This window comes from Phoca vitulina, unplaced genomic scaffold, assembly GCF_004348235.1.
Source record: "Phoca vitulina isolate PV1807 unplaced genomic scaffold, GSC_HSeal_1.0 scaffold76, whole genome shotgun sequence".
Lineage (NCBI taxonomy): Eukaryota > Metazoa > Chordata > Mammalia > Carnivora > Phocidae > Phoca > Phoca vitulina.
In genome coordinates this window covers 2,467,280-2,485,966 of record NW_022589779.1, presented here as the reverse complement: position 1 = coordinate 2,485,966, position 18,687 = coordinate 2,467,280, and the positions used below count along the sequence as shown (strand labels likewise).

At 35.4% G+C, this 18,687-nt stretch overlaps 1 protein-coding gene and 1 non-coding gene across 2 annotated transcripts in view; both read left to right on the top strand.

Moving 5' to 3' along the window:
- The window catches only part of PTPRQ (protein tyrosine phosphatase receptor type Q), a 197,929-nt gene that overhangs the window by 108,981 nt on the left and 70,261 nt on the right, over nt 1-18,687 (top strand). Inside the window, exon 27 of the mRNA XM_032393715.1 lies at nt 12,957-13,078. Within this exon, the coding sequence (XP_032249606.1) occupies nt 12,957-13,078 (122 nt within the window). The remainder of the gene's footprint in view (nt 1-12,956; nt 13,079-18,687) is intronic.
- Nucleotides 13,449-13,555, top strand: LOC116625317. The gene has a single exon (XR_004298058.1). It is a non-coding gene; the product is annotated as a U6 spliceosomal RNA (small nuclear RNA).

Below are 18,687 nucleotides of genomic sequence, written 5' to 3'. Positions count from 1 at the left end.
AATAAAAAAATTCTTCTTATTTTAGTTCCAGAGGATACATGGAAAGTGCCTTTCTACCACTGTGATTTAGAGAGAAAAGTAAAAAAGTTTATATATTTCAGAATTTGTGACAACAGGGGCGCCTGGGTGGCTCAGTCGTTAAGCGTCTGCCTTCAGCTCAGGTCATGATCCCAGGGTCCTGGGATCCAGCCCCACATCGGGCTCCCTGCTCCACAGGAAGCCTGCTTCTCCCTCTCCCTCTCCCCCTGCTTGTGTTCCCTCTCTCGCTGTCTCTCTCTCTGTCAAATAAATAAAAAAATTAAAAAAAAAAAGAATTTGTGACAACAGACATATGATTTTTCTTGGCATTTGCAAACTTACTTGCTTTTCATCTGAGTATTTGTATGTATGGGAATAATAAATTGTGTAAGTTATTAGAATGAGTTGGTTACCCCTTTTCTCAGGAATGGAGAAGACATTTTTCTGAATTGTGTGTGTATGTATACATATATTCATATGCACATATATATATACACACACATATATATCTGAATTTCATAATTATACAGTGAGAGAAAAGTTTTATTTATTATATTAAGCCCAGGAGAGATCATCTGAGATTGCATTTGATATGAAAGACAAAAAGACACTACACATATTATTGCCAGATAATAAAAATAGTGAACTAATATATGATACAAGAATAAAATAAATTAGGTGGCTCAGTTGGTTAAGCGTCTGCCTTCAGTTCAGGTCATGATCCTGGGGTCCTGGGATTGAGCCCCATGTTGGGCTCCCTGTTCAGCGAGGAGTCTGCTTCTCCCTCTCTCTCTGCCCCTGCTCGTGTGCTCTCTTTCTCTCTCCAATAAATAAATAAAATCTTTTAAAAAAAGGAATAAAATAAATTAAAATAGTCCAGCAACAAAAATCTTGATAAGCAGTAATGCTTTTAAGGTAAGAAATAAATAATGATTAGGTGTTTATTCTGAATATTAAAGATGAAAAGTATTAAAGACATTTTACAAACATAAAAAAGTAAGCTGAGTAAAGAAAATTAATGTTTTGTAATATCAGTCATTATTCAAAAAAGTGTTATGTTGTTTCATAATCTGATATAAGAAGATAAAATGAAAATGAACAATTTCTCTCAATGATAGGAAAGACTAAACAACAGTATGAATTAGTATAAATCACTATTTCATATGTGTGCATTTCTAATGGCATCGAGTTGCACATAAGCACTTAGTAACAGGCCCTCATATCAAAAAGCCTGGAACTTCTTGAAAGGAACTGGAAACTGATGGTTAGTTTGATATCAACTTTTTCAAAATTTTGAATTCAAAATTCAAAAACTGAATAACTCTAAAAGACCACCCAGTCTGAATAATAAATATTATAAAAATGTTCTGAAATGGCCTGTAGAATAAGAAAATATATAGTATTATCTCTCTTTGCGCTCATAAAGAAGAGTATTCAAATTGAAGATCCAAGAAGCAAAGTTAGAATGCAAACAAAGAATTAAATTGGGTTACTTTCTACATTTGAATCTACCACTGTAAACTGGGGTGAAGAAAGGAAACAATATTCAGCCAACTCAAGCTAACATTTCTTTCTCCCACATACTCTGATCTAGATAATTGAAGCCAAATTGCTTTTCTCCTTAAGTCATCTGTATAACCATAACTCTCTACTTCATGCTGAGTGTGTATAAATACAAACATAATCACAAAAATTACAAATGGCAGAAATATTTAACTTGAGACATTAAAGTCTTGCAGATTATTTTACTCATCTCTTTTTTTCTGATTATCCTTATACTCAAAAGCCATTTGAGTTGTGTGTGGGGGAGGAATGTAGAATGGAAAACTATTAAATATCTCCATGGTGCACAATAAGTACTTATAATGCTGAGGAAATGTACAACTTTAAAAGAGTGTGGGTGTGAAATTAGTATGGAATGAAATGAGACTCTCATAATGTGCATCTCCTATAGACCACCAGGACTGGAAGACAGCAAGAAAGGAAAATTCCTGGGGTAACACTTAGGTTGTGAAAACCACAGGATACCATACTCATGAGGAATTTTAACTACCCAAACATCTGTTAGGTTAAAAAAAATTTCAACAAAACATGCCTCATCAAAGAGGCTTCCAAGGAATGCAACTTTATGATCTAAAAAGAAGAAAAACTAAATAGAGGGAAAAATACGCCTTAACAATTTTTAAAAATAAGAAATGGTTACTGAGCTACTATATATTCAATTATTTTCCTGAATTTATTCTAAATGGTGTAATGCACTTAAAACGTGATAAGTGCTATCATAACAAAAGTAGATGTTATCCCTTCTATAAAGAAGCAATTATATAAAGATAAGAAGAGATGTTAGCCATAAATAAATAGGAAAATATAATCCAAGACATAAAGAAGCCCATTTAGTGGCAATGCATTTTTAGAATGGCTCTAACCTGCTGCCACTAGAAGAAATGATTATAATTTATTCTAGACATGATGGTTGTACTTCTGTGAAATGAGTTAGACGCTATTGAAAGCCTTCTCAGTTGCCTGAATCTCCCAAATGTGTAGTTCAAGAGGACATCTCTCTACTAGGCCTGTAGGTTGAAGTAACTGCTATGACTGCTTAGGTTTCCACAGACATGTCAGACCCCATATACCACTGCTCCCGCCCCACTGCAAACCTTGCCTGCCTTTGTGTTCCCTGTTTCAGTGCATTGTACCATTGTTCATTTAATTGTTCATGCCAGCCACCTAGGAATCATTAATTATTTCTAGCCGTCTCCCATCCCCCACCCCCAAGTCCATACCTGAGTCCTATTGAATTTACCTTCTAAGTACTTCTTGAATTTATTTTCCTCTGTTAACATCTCTAAATCCGACTCTTAAAATTAATCTCCTAGATTATTACAAAGGTATCTAAATGATCTTTCTTGTCCCATTTTCTCTACCCGAACCCAGCTTTTGAATACACCTATCTGACAATGTTTTTCCCCTGCTTAAAATCTTTAAGTTTTCTATTTTCCTGTTTTATAAAAATCATACTTTTTAGTATGTGCTATAAGGTAGGTCATCTGTGATTTTGCTTATATTCCCCTTGCTCTTTCTCTTTTGTGCTCCAGAATCTTTGCTGTTCTTTCTTACTGTCCTTTCTGTCTTTTTTTTTTTTTTTGAGAACAGCTTCCTTTTCTTTATATTTCTCACCAAACATCTCTTTTGCAAACCCTTCCATGAGTTCCTCTTTCCACTCCCACAGCTCGAAAATTGTTTCTCAAATACTGAACATTTTGCTTCATAATTGTTTTTCTCTCTCTTTTGTAGAACTCTGAGCTCCTTAAAACCAGAGATGACTAGGGGTGCCTGGGTGGTGCCCTCAGTTGAGCGTCAGACTCTTGGTTTTGGCTCAGGTCATGATCTCAGGGTCTTGAGATCAAGCCCCGTATTGGGCTCCATGCTCTGCACAGAGTCTGCTTGAGATTCTCTCTCCATCTCCCTCTGCCCCTCCCACTCATGTACTCTCTCTCTCTCTCTCTCCTCTCTCTCGCTCAAATAAATAGATAAATCTTAAAAAAAAAGCAGAGATAACTAGGTGATCATGTGTTATGTATGTTTCCACCCTCCATGCCTACTCAGTATCTAAGACTAAATGATTATGGCATTTGGACTTGAGGAAGGCATTTGACTTCATGTGAAAGTATTTCAATTCCAAAATTCTCCATTGCAAAATAGTTCATACTAATTCTTTTCTTCATTTTTTGTATATAATTTGTCTTTCAAATACTTACATGGTTATAGCCAAAATTAAAATTCTCCCAGTTACTATGTTTAACATGTTCAGCTTCTTTTATTTCACAAAACCAGTCTATTTTATATTGCTCATATTGTTTTTATTTTTCCTTTTCATTAGCATAGTAAGTATGGTTACTGCACTTAGGAAAGAAATATGCATGTCAAACAGTAAAGGAAAATACATGCCTATTTCAGAAGCATTAACAGTATCTAAATGATTAACTGAGATAATAAACTTAATGTATTTGTATAGCAAGGTGGGATCATAGTAGATTGATAGTCCATGAAGAAAACAAAAGAGAACAATGTCTAAATTTGGGCTGCTAAATATGATTACAAAGAGAAGATATTTGGGTGAAATCATAATTTAAATGACAAAATAGTAAGCATATAAAATTAAAGAATTTAATAGAGCATTCAACTATATATTTAACTCAGAAGAGGTTTTGCCAGATTATTAAACAAGTTTTCAGAGTTTAAATAAAAATATTTTAGGGGCGCCTGTGTGGCTCAGTTGTTAAGCATCTGCCTTCAGCTCGGGTCATGATCCCAGCATCCTGGGATCGAGCCCTGCATCGGGCTCCCTGCGCAGCGAGGATCCTGTTTCTCCCTCTCCCACTCCCCCTGCTTGTGTTCCCTCTCACTGTGTCTCTCTCTCTCAAAGAAATAAAATTGTTAAAAATAAATATTTTAGGGGCACCTGGGTGGCTCAGATGGTTAAGCGTCTGCCTTCGGCTTAGGTCATGGTCCCAGGGTCCTGGGATCGAGCCCCACATTGGGCTCCCTGCTCGGCGGGAAGCCTGCTTCTGCCTCTCCCACTCCCCCCTGCTTGTGTTCCCTCTCTCTCTGTCTCTCTCTGTCAAAAAAAAAAAAAGAAGAATGGCAACAATAGCTAAACTTATCAAGTTGTTATGTGCTGGTTCTATTCTAAGAACTTTACACACATTGATTCATTCATGAACCTCATTTATTTCTAGGGTAGAGTCTGTGCTCTTATATCTTGACTAGGACTTCAGCAAAGCCTCCTGGTGATATGAAAGTACCACAAAAAAGAAGCACTGAGGGGCACCTGGGTGGCTCAGTCAGTTAAGCATCTGCCTTTGGCTCAGGTCATGATCCCAGGATCCTAGGATCAAGTCCCTCATCATGCCCCCGGTTCAGTGGGGAGTCTGCTTCTCCCTCTCCCTTTGCCCCTCCCTCTGCCCCTTCTCGCTCTCTCTTGCTCACTCTCACTCTCTCAAATAAATAAAATCTTAAAAAAAAAAAAAAAAGCAGAGAGGTGCTATATAGGATTACAAAGAGAAGCTATCCAGGTTAAATAGTAATTTAAAGGAAATACTAGTAAACATTTAAAATTAAACTATTTGCTAAAGCATCCAATTCAATATTTAGTGTCCAAAAAAAGCTTTTGCCAAACCTTAAGCAAGTTTTCCAGAATATAAAAAATATTTTGAAATGCCATTTGCATGCATAAATGCAATGTCTTTTTCAGCAAAAGCACTAAGAACCAAACAGTTAAAAGAAATTTTAAGGATTATTATTATGTGATATTATTAACTTCGACAACTGGGACTAAAACAGACCTGAAGATATTAGACAAGCTTCTAGTATATAATCCAACAATCTCCGTTCGCAAACAGATTGGATGGGACTTTTCTTCAGACTACACTTTCAGTTTCTTTTCTCTTTGCTGATACACCTGATAGTTATCTTACCTACATACAATGAATGGAAGGATGAAATAGGGACATTTATCTTGGTCCCAATACTCCATTGTGGTGATGGCCTCGTCTGTATTCCAGGTGGTTCCTTCACAGAGCTTCTGTGTTCTTATGGAATACAATGGCCTATTATTACTGTGGAAACTTTGGGAATGGGAGGGAGTGACAGTAGGGAGAAAACTCGCCATAATTTATCCAGAATTAAAATAAATGGAAGGTAGGAGGAGACCAGTGTGTGGAGTGTGTATTGGCTGGATGCACATTCCCATGTTTATCACCACCAGCTCCCAAACACTCCTCCACTGCTTCCCTAGCCCTCACAGAAGCAGTAATTTAATCCCTGCCCAGGCTTCTGATTCAGTTAAGTCTGGGATGTGACTTTAGAATTTGCTTTTCTGACAATTTCCCAGGTAATATTGATGCTGCTTGTGTGGAGACCACATTTTGAGAACCACTGTTGTAGAAAGTTATTTTATAAACGTGATGTTATTCTAGAAAAAGATGTATTATCTGATCCTAAAAGCAATAGTACTAATATTAGAATATTTATTCTTACCTGGCATTACTAGTGTTGGAAGTGAGAGTTTTTTGTATTTTGTATTTTTTTCAACTTAAGCCAGACTGAAATGACTCAGAAAATTACTCATTACACATCACAGAAAATGGTCATTCAGTGAGGTCTAATACTATGAGCATCCATGAATCATTCTCAGTACTCATCAAGCAGTCTAATTAGACAGATTCTTAGGCTTAAAATATTTGCCTTTGTGATGCCATCTTGCTGTTGGAAAATGTAACTATAAAACAAAATTAAGGTCCTGTAGAATGGTAGGAAATATTTTATACACCAACCATATTGTCCCATATTAGGCAGTGAGATCACTGGGCTTTAGGGAAACATTCAACACCAGGGAAGGATAGCTGATTAATGTAGTGTTGTAACCAATAGGATATGTTCTAGGATGCTCTTGGCCTGCATACATATATTCAATCTAATTGCTGAACTTCAGGTTCCTTGATGAGCTGAATTATTTAAAATGCAAGGAATCCACTCAAACCACCCAGCCAATTAGATTTCCTCTAGTCCTGAGAGACAAGTAAAACTTAAAGCTAATTCTTCCAGGTGTGCTGAATCAAAGCCAACTCACAGTCCTAGGGGCTAATACTTGTATAAGCTAAGAAAGAATGGAGTCCTCATGTAGTGATGATAGTAGCTAGGAATGTGGTAGTCTACTCTACCAAATCCTGAAACCAAAATACCCTGAAGGGTAGACCCTTGAAATAAGTTTTAAGCTCAACTTAAATCCAAATAGATATACAGACAATTTAGATCACATGTGTGCAGAGCTCAAAATTTTCTGTCTTGTGAGTTGTTGTCAAATCATTTATTTAGTTAGTTTATTCTTTTAGGAAAGTCACAATAGCATGGTGCACTAAAAAACTATACAATATTTTTTACATCTTTCATCATTAAATTTGCAGGGATCTGCAGAAGGCAAAATTACTAATAAGTCTTTGAATGTGCTTATTTTGAAAGTATAGTTTTAGACACACCAAAATATATGGTTCTTAATCAAACTGGCATAGACTTGGGGGCATTAAAACTCTTATATGTATGAGGCAAAATGATGGTCTATCCAGACTCACCTTTCAGCTAACACACTTAGCATGGGGACACAGATGGATGGGAAAGATGACCCTGACCCACATAAGACCCACATTCCTGTGCAAGGATAGAAGCATGATAATCAGGAAATGATGGTTGTTAGTTACAGAAAATGCATTATTGTGAAAACCAGGGGAAAAGTGCTTATGAGAGGAAGTGATTGGATTATGGGGAATGAGAGAATAAAGATAGATCATTCCTACTGAGTAAATTGCTGTGATTTATAAGAGAAAGGGTATAGTGATATCTTGGCCCATTACTGACCAGATTCATTTCACAAACAATCCTAAATCAGAATGTGACAGTTTACGGGGAGACAAACAAAGTCTTCCAAAGATGCTTATATGTTACTAAGCTTTTAAACTGGCATATTTTCATCTCCCCACACCTTTACTGTTTTAAGGTTCCTTGGTTTTGCTGGTTGACATTTATAATTGTGATTTTGCATTCTCCCTTATATGACTCTAGTAATAGTTTACTACACATTGGAATAAAAGAGAAAAAATACTCATATATTTTATTATATATTTTTGGAATTTTGAGAATTTCCAAAAGAATATTACCTAAAAGAAATTTGAAAATATCTTATGCTTAAAAGTATTCTATAATATTTGGGCAATATTAAAATAATTAGATATTGTTTTATAACAGATGAGCATTTTGGTATTCTATATATTTCTCTTAAATTATCTGTGAATTAAGTGATTATCTTTAATTGCTTTATACAGATAAAATAAGAATCAGTTATATGCATATAATATATTCCTATATCAGTTTAGTTTATTTTTTTAATTCAGATTTAGGAGTTCTTATGTCATATTCTAATCCTTCAAGAATACAGATTGATACACTACATTCTAAGAAATTTTTCACAAAGGATTCAACACAGGAAACACTTGTATAAAAAAAACAGGCAATTTCATCAAATTTACTGAAAATGCAGATGTTGTTTAGAGTGTTTCTTAAAAAAGAAAAAAAAAAGTCCTTGGGAAAAGTTAAATGGCATTAAAGCACAGCTCACTGAGGGGCTAAATACCTTGCCTTTTTCTTATAATGATTTATTAGTGTATAGAACTGAAAATATTGCGTAGTCCAGTTGGTTAGGGTGTGCCATGAATGATCTTTAAATGTCATTTTTCTCTCAGCTCTGCTTGGGGTAGCAGACGCTCCCTGATGAGGGCTTGACTACTAGTATTTAAGGAATCATTGCAGGGTTGACATTTTCCTATGAAAGACAAGAGTTGAAGTAAGGCTTCATACTGTTTTCTGAGCTATGTAGACACAGACATACTTGCAAGACTAGGCAAGGTTTACCTTGGGAAATGGTTTTGCATCTGCCCTCACTTGAGACCCAAAAGATCCAAACTATAGAGCAGAGGAGATGTAGACATATTTCCTTGGAAATATTTCCAAAGACAGGCTACCATCAACATAGTCACAGAAAAATCTCATCAACTTTCTTAGTCACAGAAAATTATCAGTAAACTGTCTGTGATGTCTGTCAATAATGTACCATCTTGCCTGCCTGCTAGAATGAGTTTGGTTTAAAAGTTAGTCCCAATAGCCATTGAATTGGTATACTTTATAGAGGTATATGAATTAGATTCTGGAGATAATATTTCCTCTTTGGATCTCATTAAGTTTGACCCATCTTTCTGGTATGAGTTAGATATCAAGTGTCAAAATCTATAGAGGCCACTTTAGTCCATGAAAATATACTATGGCATTGTCTTTTTATCCATGACAGCACTTCTTACAAAGCCCCTAACACTGGCTTTAAAGGCCCTACACAAACTGGCTCCCATTTCCTCTCTTACTCTCATTGTTACCTGACTTCAGCCTCACTGGAATCCTTGTTATTCCTAGAATAGACCAGGCAAAATCCTGCCTCAGGGCCTTTGCATAGCCATCTGTGACACTCTTCCTTCAAACATTCACATGCTCCTTTACCTCCTTCAAATCTTTGTTTTAATGTCACCTGCTTATAGAGACATGCCCTGACCGCCATATTTAAAATAGAAATTCCCATCAGCATCCCTATTCTTACTATCCTGCTTTGTTTTTTGTCATGGTACATATCACTTCCTAACATAGTATGTAATTTACTTACATATTAGTATTAACTTACCTAAATTTTTATAATATATATTATTTATCTCCCTCCACTAAAATAGAGGTTCTATGATCTTTATCTCTTTGGTTTTCTTCTCCACCAGCAGCACTTCAAAAATGCCCACATGTAGTAGGTGTTCAATAAATAGTTGAGTGAAGAAGAGCAGTTATATTCTAGAAACTCTATATGGATAGGTCTACAACTACGTCCATCACTTCTGTAGTCTTTATGTCTTCCCAGTGTCTGGCACACAGAAGGTGCTCAATCAATATTTGCTGGTTGGATAAACATATAAATTTCATCTAAAAGCCAACAGAACATTTGGGTATAACGAAAGAGAAGGGGAGCCTAAAATATTTTCTTAAAGTGGTATACTTTAAATTTGTGGCCTGTCAGAAAATTGTTCCGTTCCACAATGGCTCTTACAGAGCTAGAAGGCAGGTTTTGCAAAAAAGATTAATTAATGTTAAATAATAAAAACATTAATTATTAATTAATTAGTAGATGTCTTAATAAATTTGTACTTGTAGCCCATCCCCGTTTGTAGAGTCAAAGGCAGCAGAAGATAGGCCATTAAAAGCTACAAACCATCTTATATTTTTCAAAGCAGATTTCTCCGTGAGAAGAGTGTACAGTAATGATCAGTAATGGTGTACCTGGTCCTGAAGCCTATCCACTCCTCATTTAACATTCTGCATATAGAGATTCAGAGATACTGTTTGTTATTTTGTAACTTGGTAAGGTGGGCATAACATTTCTAAGGAACTCCAGTTTGAGAAGGAAAGAGGGTTGCCACTCTTGAATATGAAGTGCATTATTCTGCTAGGGCATCCAAAAGCAATTAATTATGCTGGTGTCAGGAGATCTCTCATAGCTCTCATTTATTATATGTAATTATCTAAATGAATTGTGCTACAATTTGAGACACTTTTCATAAATCTAGGATCATAAAATTAGAAGTAATAAAGACTGAAGATGTTAAGATATGCAGGTGTGTTTAAGTGCTGGGATTCCATGATCTCTCCACCTTAGTTACCAGAGAAATCACGTACCCAATTCTGTCATCATTATTAGCACTTCTCAGCTCATCAAACCTCTGAATCCTGAAGTATCCCCTCTTCACTCTCTCTCCTGAATGCCTTCCTGGGCCATACTGACTAGATCTCTGAGTCAATGTCCAGAGTATTGCACAAGGGTTAGAAAAGGTATGCATAGGAAAGATATGTTTGACATCTCGAAGGCATTTTCCCACAGAAACTTCCTTATACACAATTGCTAGATTCCTCTGTTGTTACATCTGAATATTGTTTTAAAATATTTTAATGCTACTATTAAAATGTATTTTTATGGGCTGAGTTGAGGACCTAAATTCCACACATAACATCTCTCTTGGAAACGTACTCTAAGTGCCAATAACACATTCATAGTTTAAAAATTGTCACTACTATTAACATTTTAAATAACTATCTGGTACTGAAATAAACCTTTGTCTCTCTTCAGATCATGTGACTCACTTGAACCAGATATGCTTGCTGTATTTATGCTATCTCGATTTGTAAAGAATCATCTGAAATTTTTAAAAAATTCTTTCCCATCCTGGCCCTGTCTTCCTAGTTCTAGGTTTATCTTTCAAATTATCAGGTAGGCATTCTCAATTCTTGTGAGTGTCTCAGACTCAATGAGTACAAATCCAAAATTATTATCTCCTTCCAAAGTCTTAACCGTACTAAAATCAGTATCTGCTCCTAAATATGCTGTTGGTATGAATTCTATTAACATTCTCCTGGTGTTAACACATGAATTAGCTTTTGCTACATCCTCTATGTCAGTTTTTACCCACATATAATCAGCCTCAAGTTTTTTTTTAATTAAATTTTCTAAATGACTCTAGGATTCATCTCCTCCTATCCAATCCTAGTGTCACTAATCTAATTTAGGATCTCATCATATCTTATCTGGCTTTTTGGAAATAGCCTCCCTGGACTCAATGCTTCAGAGCACTTACCTATTCTATAACTACTGGAGTTTTCTTCCTAAATCCTTAGAAAAATAATTCCTTTTTCAAAAACCTGCAGTGGCATTCTATTATTTAAAGAATAAGCTTCAAACGCTTTAGCATAATAACCTAACTTAGTTCCCAAAGCCCATTTGAGGGGTGTTCCTTATCATATGAACATGGGTCTCTCTGTGATATCTGTATTCCTTGAATTTAGGGATTCTGAATCTTTTTTGTACCATGGATTCCTTTGGCAGTCTGATGAAGTGTGTGGACTCCTTCCTAGGACAATATTTTTGAATGTATAAAATAATAAACATAAGATTACCAAGGAAAACACTTCTACAGTGATAAAATTCTATCTGTCTGTGGACCCTGCTGTTTGTGTCTTTGTGGTTTTGCTTGTGATCCTCTTAGCAAAGAAGTGCCCCTAACCCTACTCCTCTGATTATTGAAATCCTTCTCATCTTTCAAAGCCTATTCAATTCCCATCTACTCTGTGCAACTTTACCTAGACTCCCTGCCCCGTCTGTATTCACCACTTTGCCCTTTGCCCACTCACAGTAGATTCTTTGTATTTCTAATTAGTCCTTACCTTAACTTAGCCTTTTCTTACAGTATATTGTACTAATTGACAATGATGGGCCAAATAGTAAACTAACTGGCCACTTTCACACATTTTGAATTCATGATTCTTTTAAAACACTATGATATATGCATATGAGGAGGAAGCTGAGGTCCAGAAATTTTGTTTGACCAAGCTAGTACAATTTGTTGCTCTTATAAATTATTTGAGGAAAGGAATATTTTAATAATCTTTTTCTTTATACCTTCTCAGGATCTGTGGAATAATATTTATTCAGCAGTGTTTCCTCAAGTGGATTTAAAAATTAGAAAAACTGGAAAATTCTTATCTCCCAGTATTTAATGCCCCTAGAATTGACTAGGGGCCATAGGAGGACAGAGATATGCATAACAGTGTTCCTAGTTCAATGTATGTCAAATCAACAGTGACTAAATCCTTCTTAACATACTAAAAACTCTTCTAGTTCCTAGCAGTTTCACAAATTGAAAATTCACACAAGGGTTTTTAGCAGTCAGTTCCCTAAAATATTATCTCTTGTTTTGCACCCTTGATAAAAAACAACAGTAATAAAAATAGGACAAATTAAAGTTGTGTGGAATCATAATGAATTCAGGAAACATTTACATTTGTGATAATATCAATTGTATAACCTATTTCCTATGTTACTCCCTCTGTGAAAACAATAAAAGCAACCCAATTTTAAATATAATTCCCTTGTTCCAGTTTCACTTTTTTTGTAGTCAAACATGTTTCTACAGGTCTTCCTAAAACAACATTATTAGACAATCTATTTTTAAATAAAAGCATTTACTAAAAAAGATTTATTTTGCAACAGTAATAATTTCAAAATATTGCATTTAAAAATCATACATTTATGATTATTAATTTCTCATGTGGAAGTTTCTTATATGTAGTAATTATTTTGAAAGGAATTACATCTTTTGATTTGCCAATGCCTTTAGCATGCTGTGAACTATAAATTAATGTATAATTAATTCATTATCACTATCCTTTTCTCATGGCCTTTTCTATTATTGTATTGTAGCAAAGACTAACTCAGATGTCCCAGGGTAACTGATTTTCTATTTTCACAGCTGCAGATGGTCCTCCTGAAAGTGTGTATGTAGTAGCAACATCACCTTTTAGCATCAACATCAGCTGGAGTGAACCTGCTACCATTACTGGACCAACATTCTATCTGATCGATGTCAAATCGGTAAGGTGTATCTTACCTTATGCAAAAGACGGTGTAGAGAGTGATTAAGAATACACATTTTGGGAACCAGACTATTTGAATTTTAATCCTAGCTCTGTTAGACCTCAGGCAACTTATTTAACCTATGTGTGTTTCATTATCCACATCTGTAAGGTAAAGATTAATAATAGTACCCAGGGTACAGAAATTTTGTGAAGACTAAATTAGAAAATATGCATAAAGAACTTTAAACATTGCCTGAGTAAGGCTCAGTAAATATAAGTAAAGTATTATTAGCATGATTGTCATATTTATCCCCAGGGTATAAATAATGTATGTAAACAAGTGGTTAAATTGATAATAATACACTGGTTTAAAATACAGTGAAAAAGTACTTACTTCAGCAGCATATATACTAAAATTGGAATGATACATAGAAGATTAGCATGGCCCCTGCACAAGGATGACACTCAAATTCATGAAGCATTTCATATTTAAAAACAATAATAACAATACAGTGAGAAAAAAACCTCATAATACAAAAGGTGAAGGGAGAAGGCATTAGAAGAAATAGCTCCCAAATAAAGTAATATCGGAGCTTAATTGTGAAAAACACCTGAAGCAGACCATGAGAGAGAAATGGTACTAAGAGTGTGAAAAGTAAGATTCATTCAAGAAAAAGCAAGTAGTTCAGAAATCCTTGGTCAAAGCATTCAAGAAAAGTGCTGAGAGAAGCTAGATTAGAAGGCCAACGGTCTAACATGTAATGGAATTTGAGTTTTATGATAAGGCCAGTGGGGTGTCAATTGAGGAATTAAAGCAGTGTTGGGATATAGATTTCTATCTTACAGGATCAGCTTGGTTGCACTGCTGAGGATAGAGCAGTCTTAGTGCAAAATTTGGCAAGGGGACGGGATACTATAAGAATAACTGGGTAAGAAAAGATAAGGACAGAGAAAATGTAGTGAGGGAATGGAATGGAAAATAATTTACATCTACAGAATTTGGTGGGAAAAAATCAGTGGATGGTGAGTGAAAGGAATAATCGAGGATGACTTTTAGATATAGGATTTGGAAAATTGTGAGGAGAAATAGATTTGTAAAGGAAAGGAATCAATTCAGTATTAGATGCACTGAGTTTGAGATGCCCAGGAGTCCTCCAGGTGAAGATACTCCCTTAGCACTATTATATATAGATCTGGAGCTTAGGAGAGGAGATCTGAATTTGCAGATTTGGGAAGTGTTGGTATTTAGATGATAGTTGAAATGATAGGAAGGGATGAGATTAAATATGGGACATGTAGCCTAAGAACCTCTTCTGTAAGAACTAACCTGAGGATTGAATCCTGGGGAATCCAAACATTTAAACAAGAGGCCACCGAAAGCACCAGACTGGAGTAGCCATCCAGACAGAAGGAAACCCAAACATGAGAGTCAAGCCTTTCACCTTAAACAAGGTGCTTAACAATGTAAATAATGCAGAGTTGTTAGCTAGGATTAGGATTGGAAAAACCTTGTGAGTGCCCAGCTTGGGTTTTACTGGGCCTGATGACCACTCTCTTCTCGTGGCATCGAATGCATTGAGTCATTTATGGTGAATTCTCCCGCTTCCTTGATGTCTCTACCTACCTTTTGTTTAATGTTTATAATTTTATTATGTCTTTATGTTATTTCTAAAATGGAAGTGCTTCTATCTCAAAAGACCTGTCATGATTAAAAGAAAATTTAAGGGATTATTGGTGCATTTGTACTCCTATTCAGTCTTCTGTTTATGTTTCTTTTTAGAGCATATTTGTGAAGACTTAGTTTGTAATTAGCCAAAAGTAATCAACACACATGACAAATGCTCTGGGAATATGTGTTAAAAGCAAATCACAAAATGATAATGCTCTGTTCTGTCAGACACCTTATTAATGAAAATAGTTCTCTCTTGAAATTTGAGCTTAAAGGAAGGGAAAATAAAATATTTTTAAAAATGATTTATAACCTCATTTCCTTAATATTCTTACTGAGTTTAAAAATAAGCAAGGGAGGGGCACCTGGGTGGCTCAGCCGTTAAGCGTCTGCCTTCGGCTCAGGTCATGATCCCAGGGTCCTGGGATCGAGCCCCGCATCGGGCTCCCTGCTCCGTGGGAAGCCTGCTTCTGCCTCTCCCTCCACCTGCTTGTGTTCCCTCTCTCACTGTGTCTCTCTCTATCAAATAAATAAATAAAATCTTTAAAAAAAAAAAAAATAAGCAAGGGAAAGAGAGAAGAATGACTAACGTGGTAATTGCTTACTTTATATCAGTTACACAGTAGCCTCTCCATAGCTTTACCTTATCTTATCTAACATTTTACTGTAAATATATTATCTTCATTTTGAATAAAGGGGAGTTGAGGCACAGAGATGATAGCTTCTCAAATAGTTAAGACCTGGCTACAGCCAGTAGACGGTGGTGTGATATGAGAAAGGAAAAACCACCAAGTAGCAAATAAAATTTGCCAAGTTGAAATATATGCTCATCCAAACCTTTCAGGTCAAAGATAACAAGAATTCAAATAGATTGTAGTACTTTGTAGTTTCCCCGGGTTCTTGGAACGAGGCTGTCATTTAGTTCCTTCTTTCCTTTATTCATTCGACACATAGTTTTAAATACATCCAACATGCCAGCATTGTGCTAGGTGTTGGATACCTAGAACAAGTCTGATGTGGTCATCGTCTTTATAGAGCTTATCTGCAGCTCATTTCATGGATATATAATTATCTACCTTCAAGAATGATCGGATCCTAGGCCAGGGAAGAACACATGTCATTGAATTTAGGACTTACGCTGTAGCCTGGCCTTTGCTAAATCCTAGTCACAGGGACATAAAACTTTTTTTCCTAAAAGACTCAAGTTAAGCAAAACTTGACAGTCTTAAAGATATATGGGCACAGATATCACCCTGGATGATACTACCAGAAATTCATGCATTTTGTAGTCCTTTGTTCATTGTTCCCTTCATTTTTTTCAAAATAACAAACATTTATTATTTCTGTTCACCAAAAAAGGATGCAAAACATAAGTAACTCACACTCTTGTGGGAGACACCAGAATATAAACAGGTAAATATAGAATGTGAGCTATGCAGTTTTTTTGGAATATAAACTAGCAAAGTAATTAAAATTCCTGTTACGAGGGGCATACGATACAATGGAGACTTCACAGAGCAGGTTAAATTGGTTGTGGGACTTGAGGAATGAATAAAGGTGTGCGTGGGGAGGAAGGGGGCAAGTGGGGTAGGGAAAGGAGGGAAAATAGAATCAAAGTCAAGTTGCTGACATTGCCTATAAAACTACCATACTGCAAAAATAATGGGACGCATTTCATAATAATAATAGATGATCAAATATAATATGAGAAAATAAGCTTGAAATTGATGGAAGGGAAATAATGAATCAAAAAGATCTGAGGTTTCATTCCTGGGTGTGTGGACAAACAATGATTAACAATAATGATGACAGAGTAGATTTAGTGAAGAAAGATAAATGAATTTTGATACATTCTGTATTTGAGGACCCAACATTCTTTTTGGATTTTATTAAATACGTTTTTAAGATATAGTAGATCACAGGCACGTTATGTCATATTTTTACTACTCAATATTAGGTATGTACTATTTTAATGGAAGACATTAAAATAATTTAATTTTACTTTATAAGATCAGACCCAGTGTAGTAGTGTAGAGAGTTCTGGATTCTTGAAAGACTTGAGAGCAAATTCTATCTCAGCTACTAAATAACTATGGAATGTTGAGGAATTCACCTCAGCTCTATAAAATCAGAATCCAAAGAGGTATAGAGGTCAGTCAAGTAACATAAACTTCACCCAGTTGGGTGAAGCAGTGATGAATTGGACACTCATGCCCCATTGTAGAAGTCAACTATCACTCATCTCTAGATAATTATTACCCAACATGAATATAAGCCTAGTCTTAAGGAAAATTTAAAAAGCTAGATTTTTATGTGATGTTTAAATGCTGACAGCTAACTGAATCACACACACTTTCTACCAGTGAGAACATGCGCTTGATCAATAGTATTCCTATGCTGATTTGTTTTTCTGCCACTTTAGAGAAAGGAGGCAACTGCCTTCAATGCTCTAAGGTGGGAACAATCTATTTGACTTTGCAGTGCGTATGTTATTTATCAGCCTTTTGCTGTGTTTCTCATAGCAACATCTTTCAGTTCAAAAAGTTCTTAGAAAAGAGCATTTGAAGACTATTTTGAACAAGAAACCTTTCAAAGGTACAAGGGAGGGTCAAGTTGAAAATGAGCTTAGTACTGTGAACAGTGTATACAATCTGGTTTTAAGTGTTTCAATTCAGATACTAGGGAGTAGCATGCATTGTAGGATTTCAAATTTTCTGATGTTCATCTCAGGAAAAACCCTTCTTTGTATTGCTAGAAACTTTAGCTATGTTTAATCCCTTCAGTGAATAGGCCAGACTCTTCATCAAAGGCACACTTTGTTTGAACACACTGTATGACTATGTTTAATACACCTAAGGATGCTCATTTTTGCACATCTAATAATTATAACATCCACAATTAATTGAGTCCTCATCCAGTGCCATGCATAGTGCTAGATGGGAGTTTTTCAAACTACAATCATGACCAAAAATTTTTAAATGAGCTGGAATAAAATTTAAAAGAGAAGAAAATACCAAATGCATTTCAGAAAGAAGTTGCTTTTCTTTTTTTTTTAGGTTCTGTTAATCACCATACATTACATCATTAGTTTTTGATATAGTGTTCCATGATTCATTGTTTGCATATAACACCCAGAACTCCATGCGGTACGTGCCCTCTTTAATACCCATCACCAGGCTAACCCATCCTCCCACCCCCCTCCCCTCTAGAACCCTCAGTTTGTTTCTCAGAGTCCATATTCTCTCATGGTTCGCAAATGACATATCAGATAAAGGGCTAGTATCCAAAATCTATAAAGAACTTATTAAACCCAACACCCAAAGAAGTTGCATTTCTGAAAATTGTTTTTAAGTTATAAAGAAGTGTATGTATGTATATATATATATATATACACATACATGTATGTATGTATACTCATATATATATATATGAGTATAAATACACACATATCCTGAGTTATATTACAAAATGTGTTTCCTTTTTGTAGGTCATGGTCAAAAAAATATCAAAATCTCTGTGCCAGCTACTTCAGATCTATTTTTCTAAATCTCACCAAACACTATGAATAGATATTATTACTCTAGCTTTACATACACAGACAGTAAGACACAGAGAACATAAGTAATTTATCAAACGCTACAGGAACTATTACATGACCAAGTTGGGATTTGAACCTTTAATGTTTGATTACCGAAACCTGTATTCTTTCTCCTATAAAATATCACAGTAGAAAGTAGAGTTTCATTGACACAGATAATACTTGCTTGTTCATTGGATGGGTTGATTGATTGTGGTTGGTTGGGTGATTTTTTTTTCTTTTACTTTCAGTTGTTGAAATAATTGCTTATAAGTAGACTGTTAAAGTGGCACTTTAGATTTCCCAGGACAATATGACTGCAAGAAAAAAATAATTTAAATCTTGGCTAGATAAATATACCACATATAGCTTTGTAGTA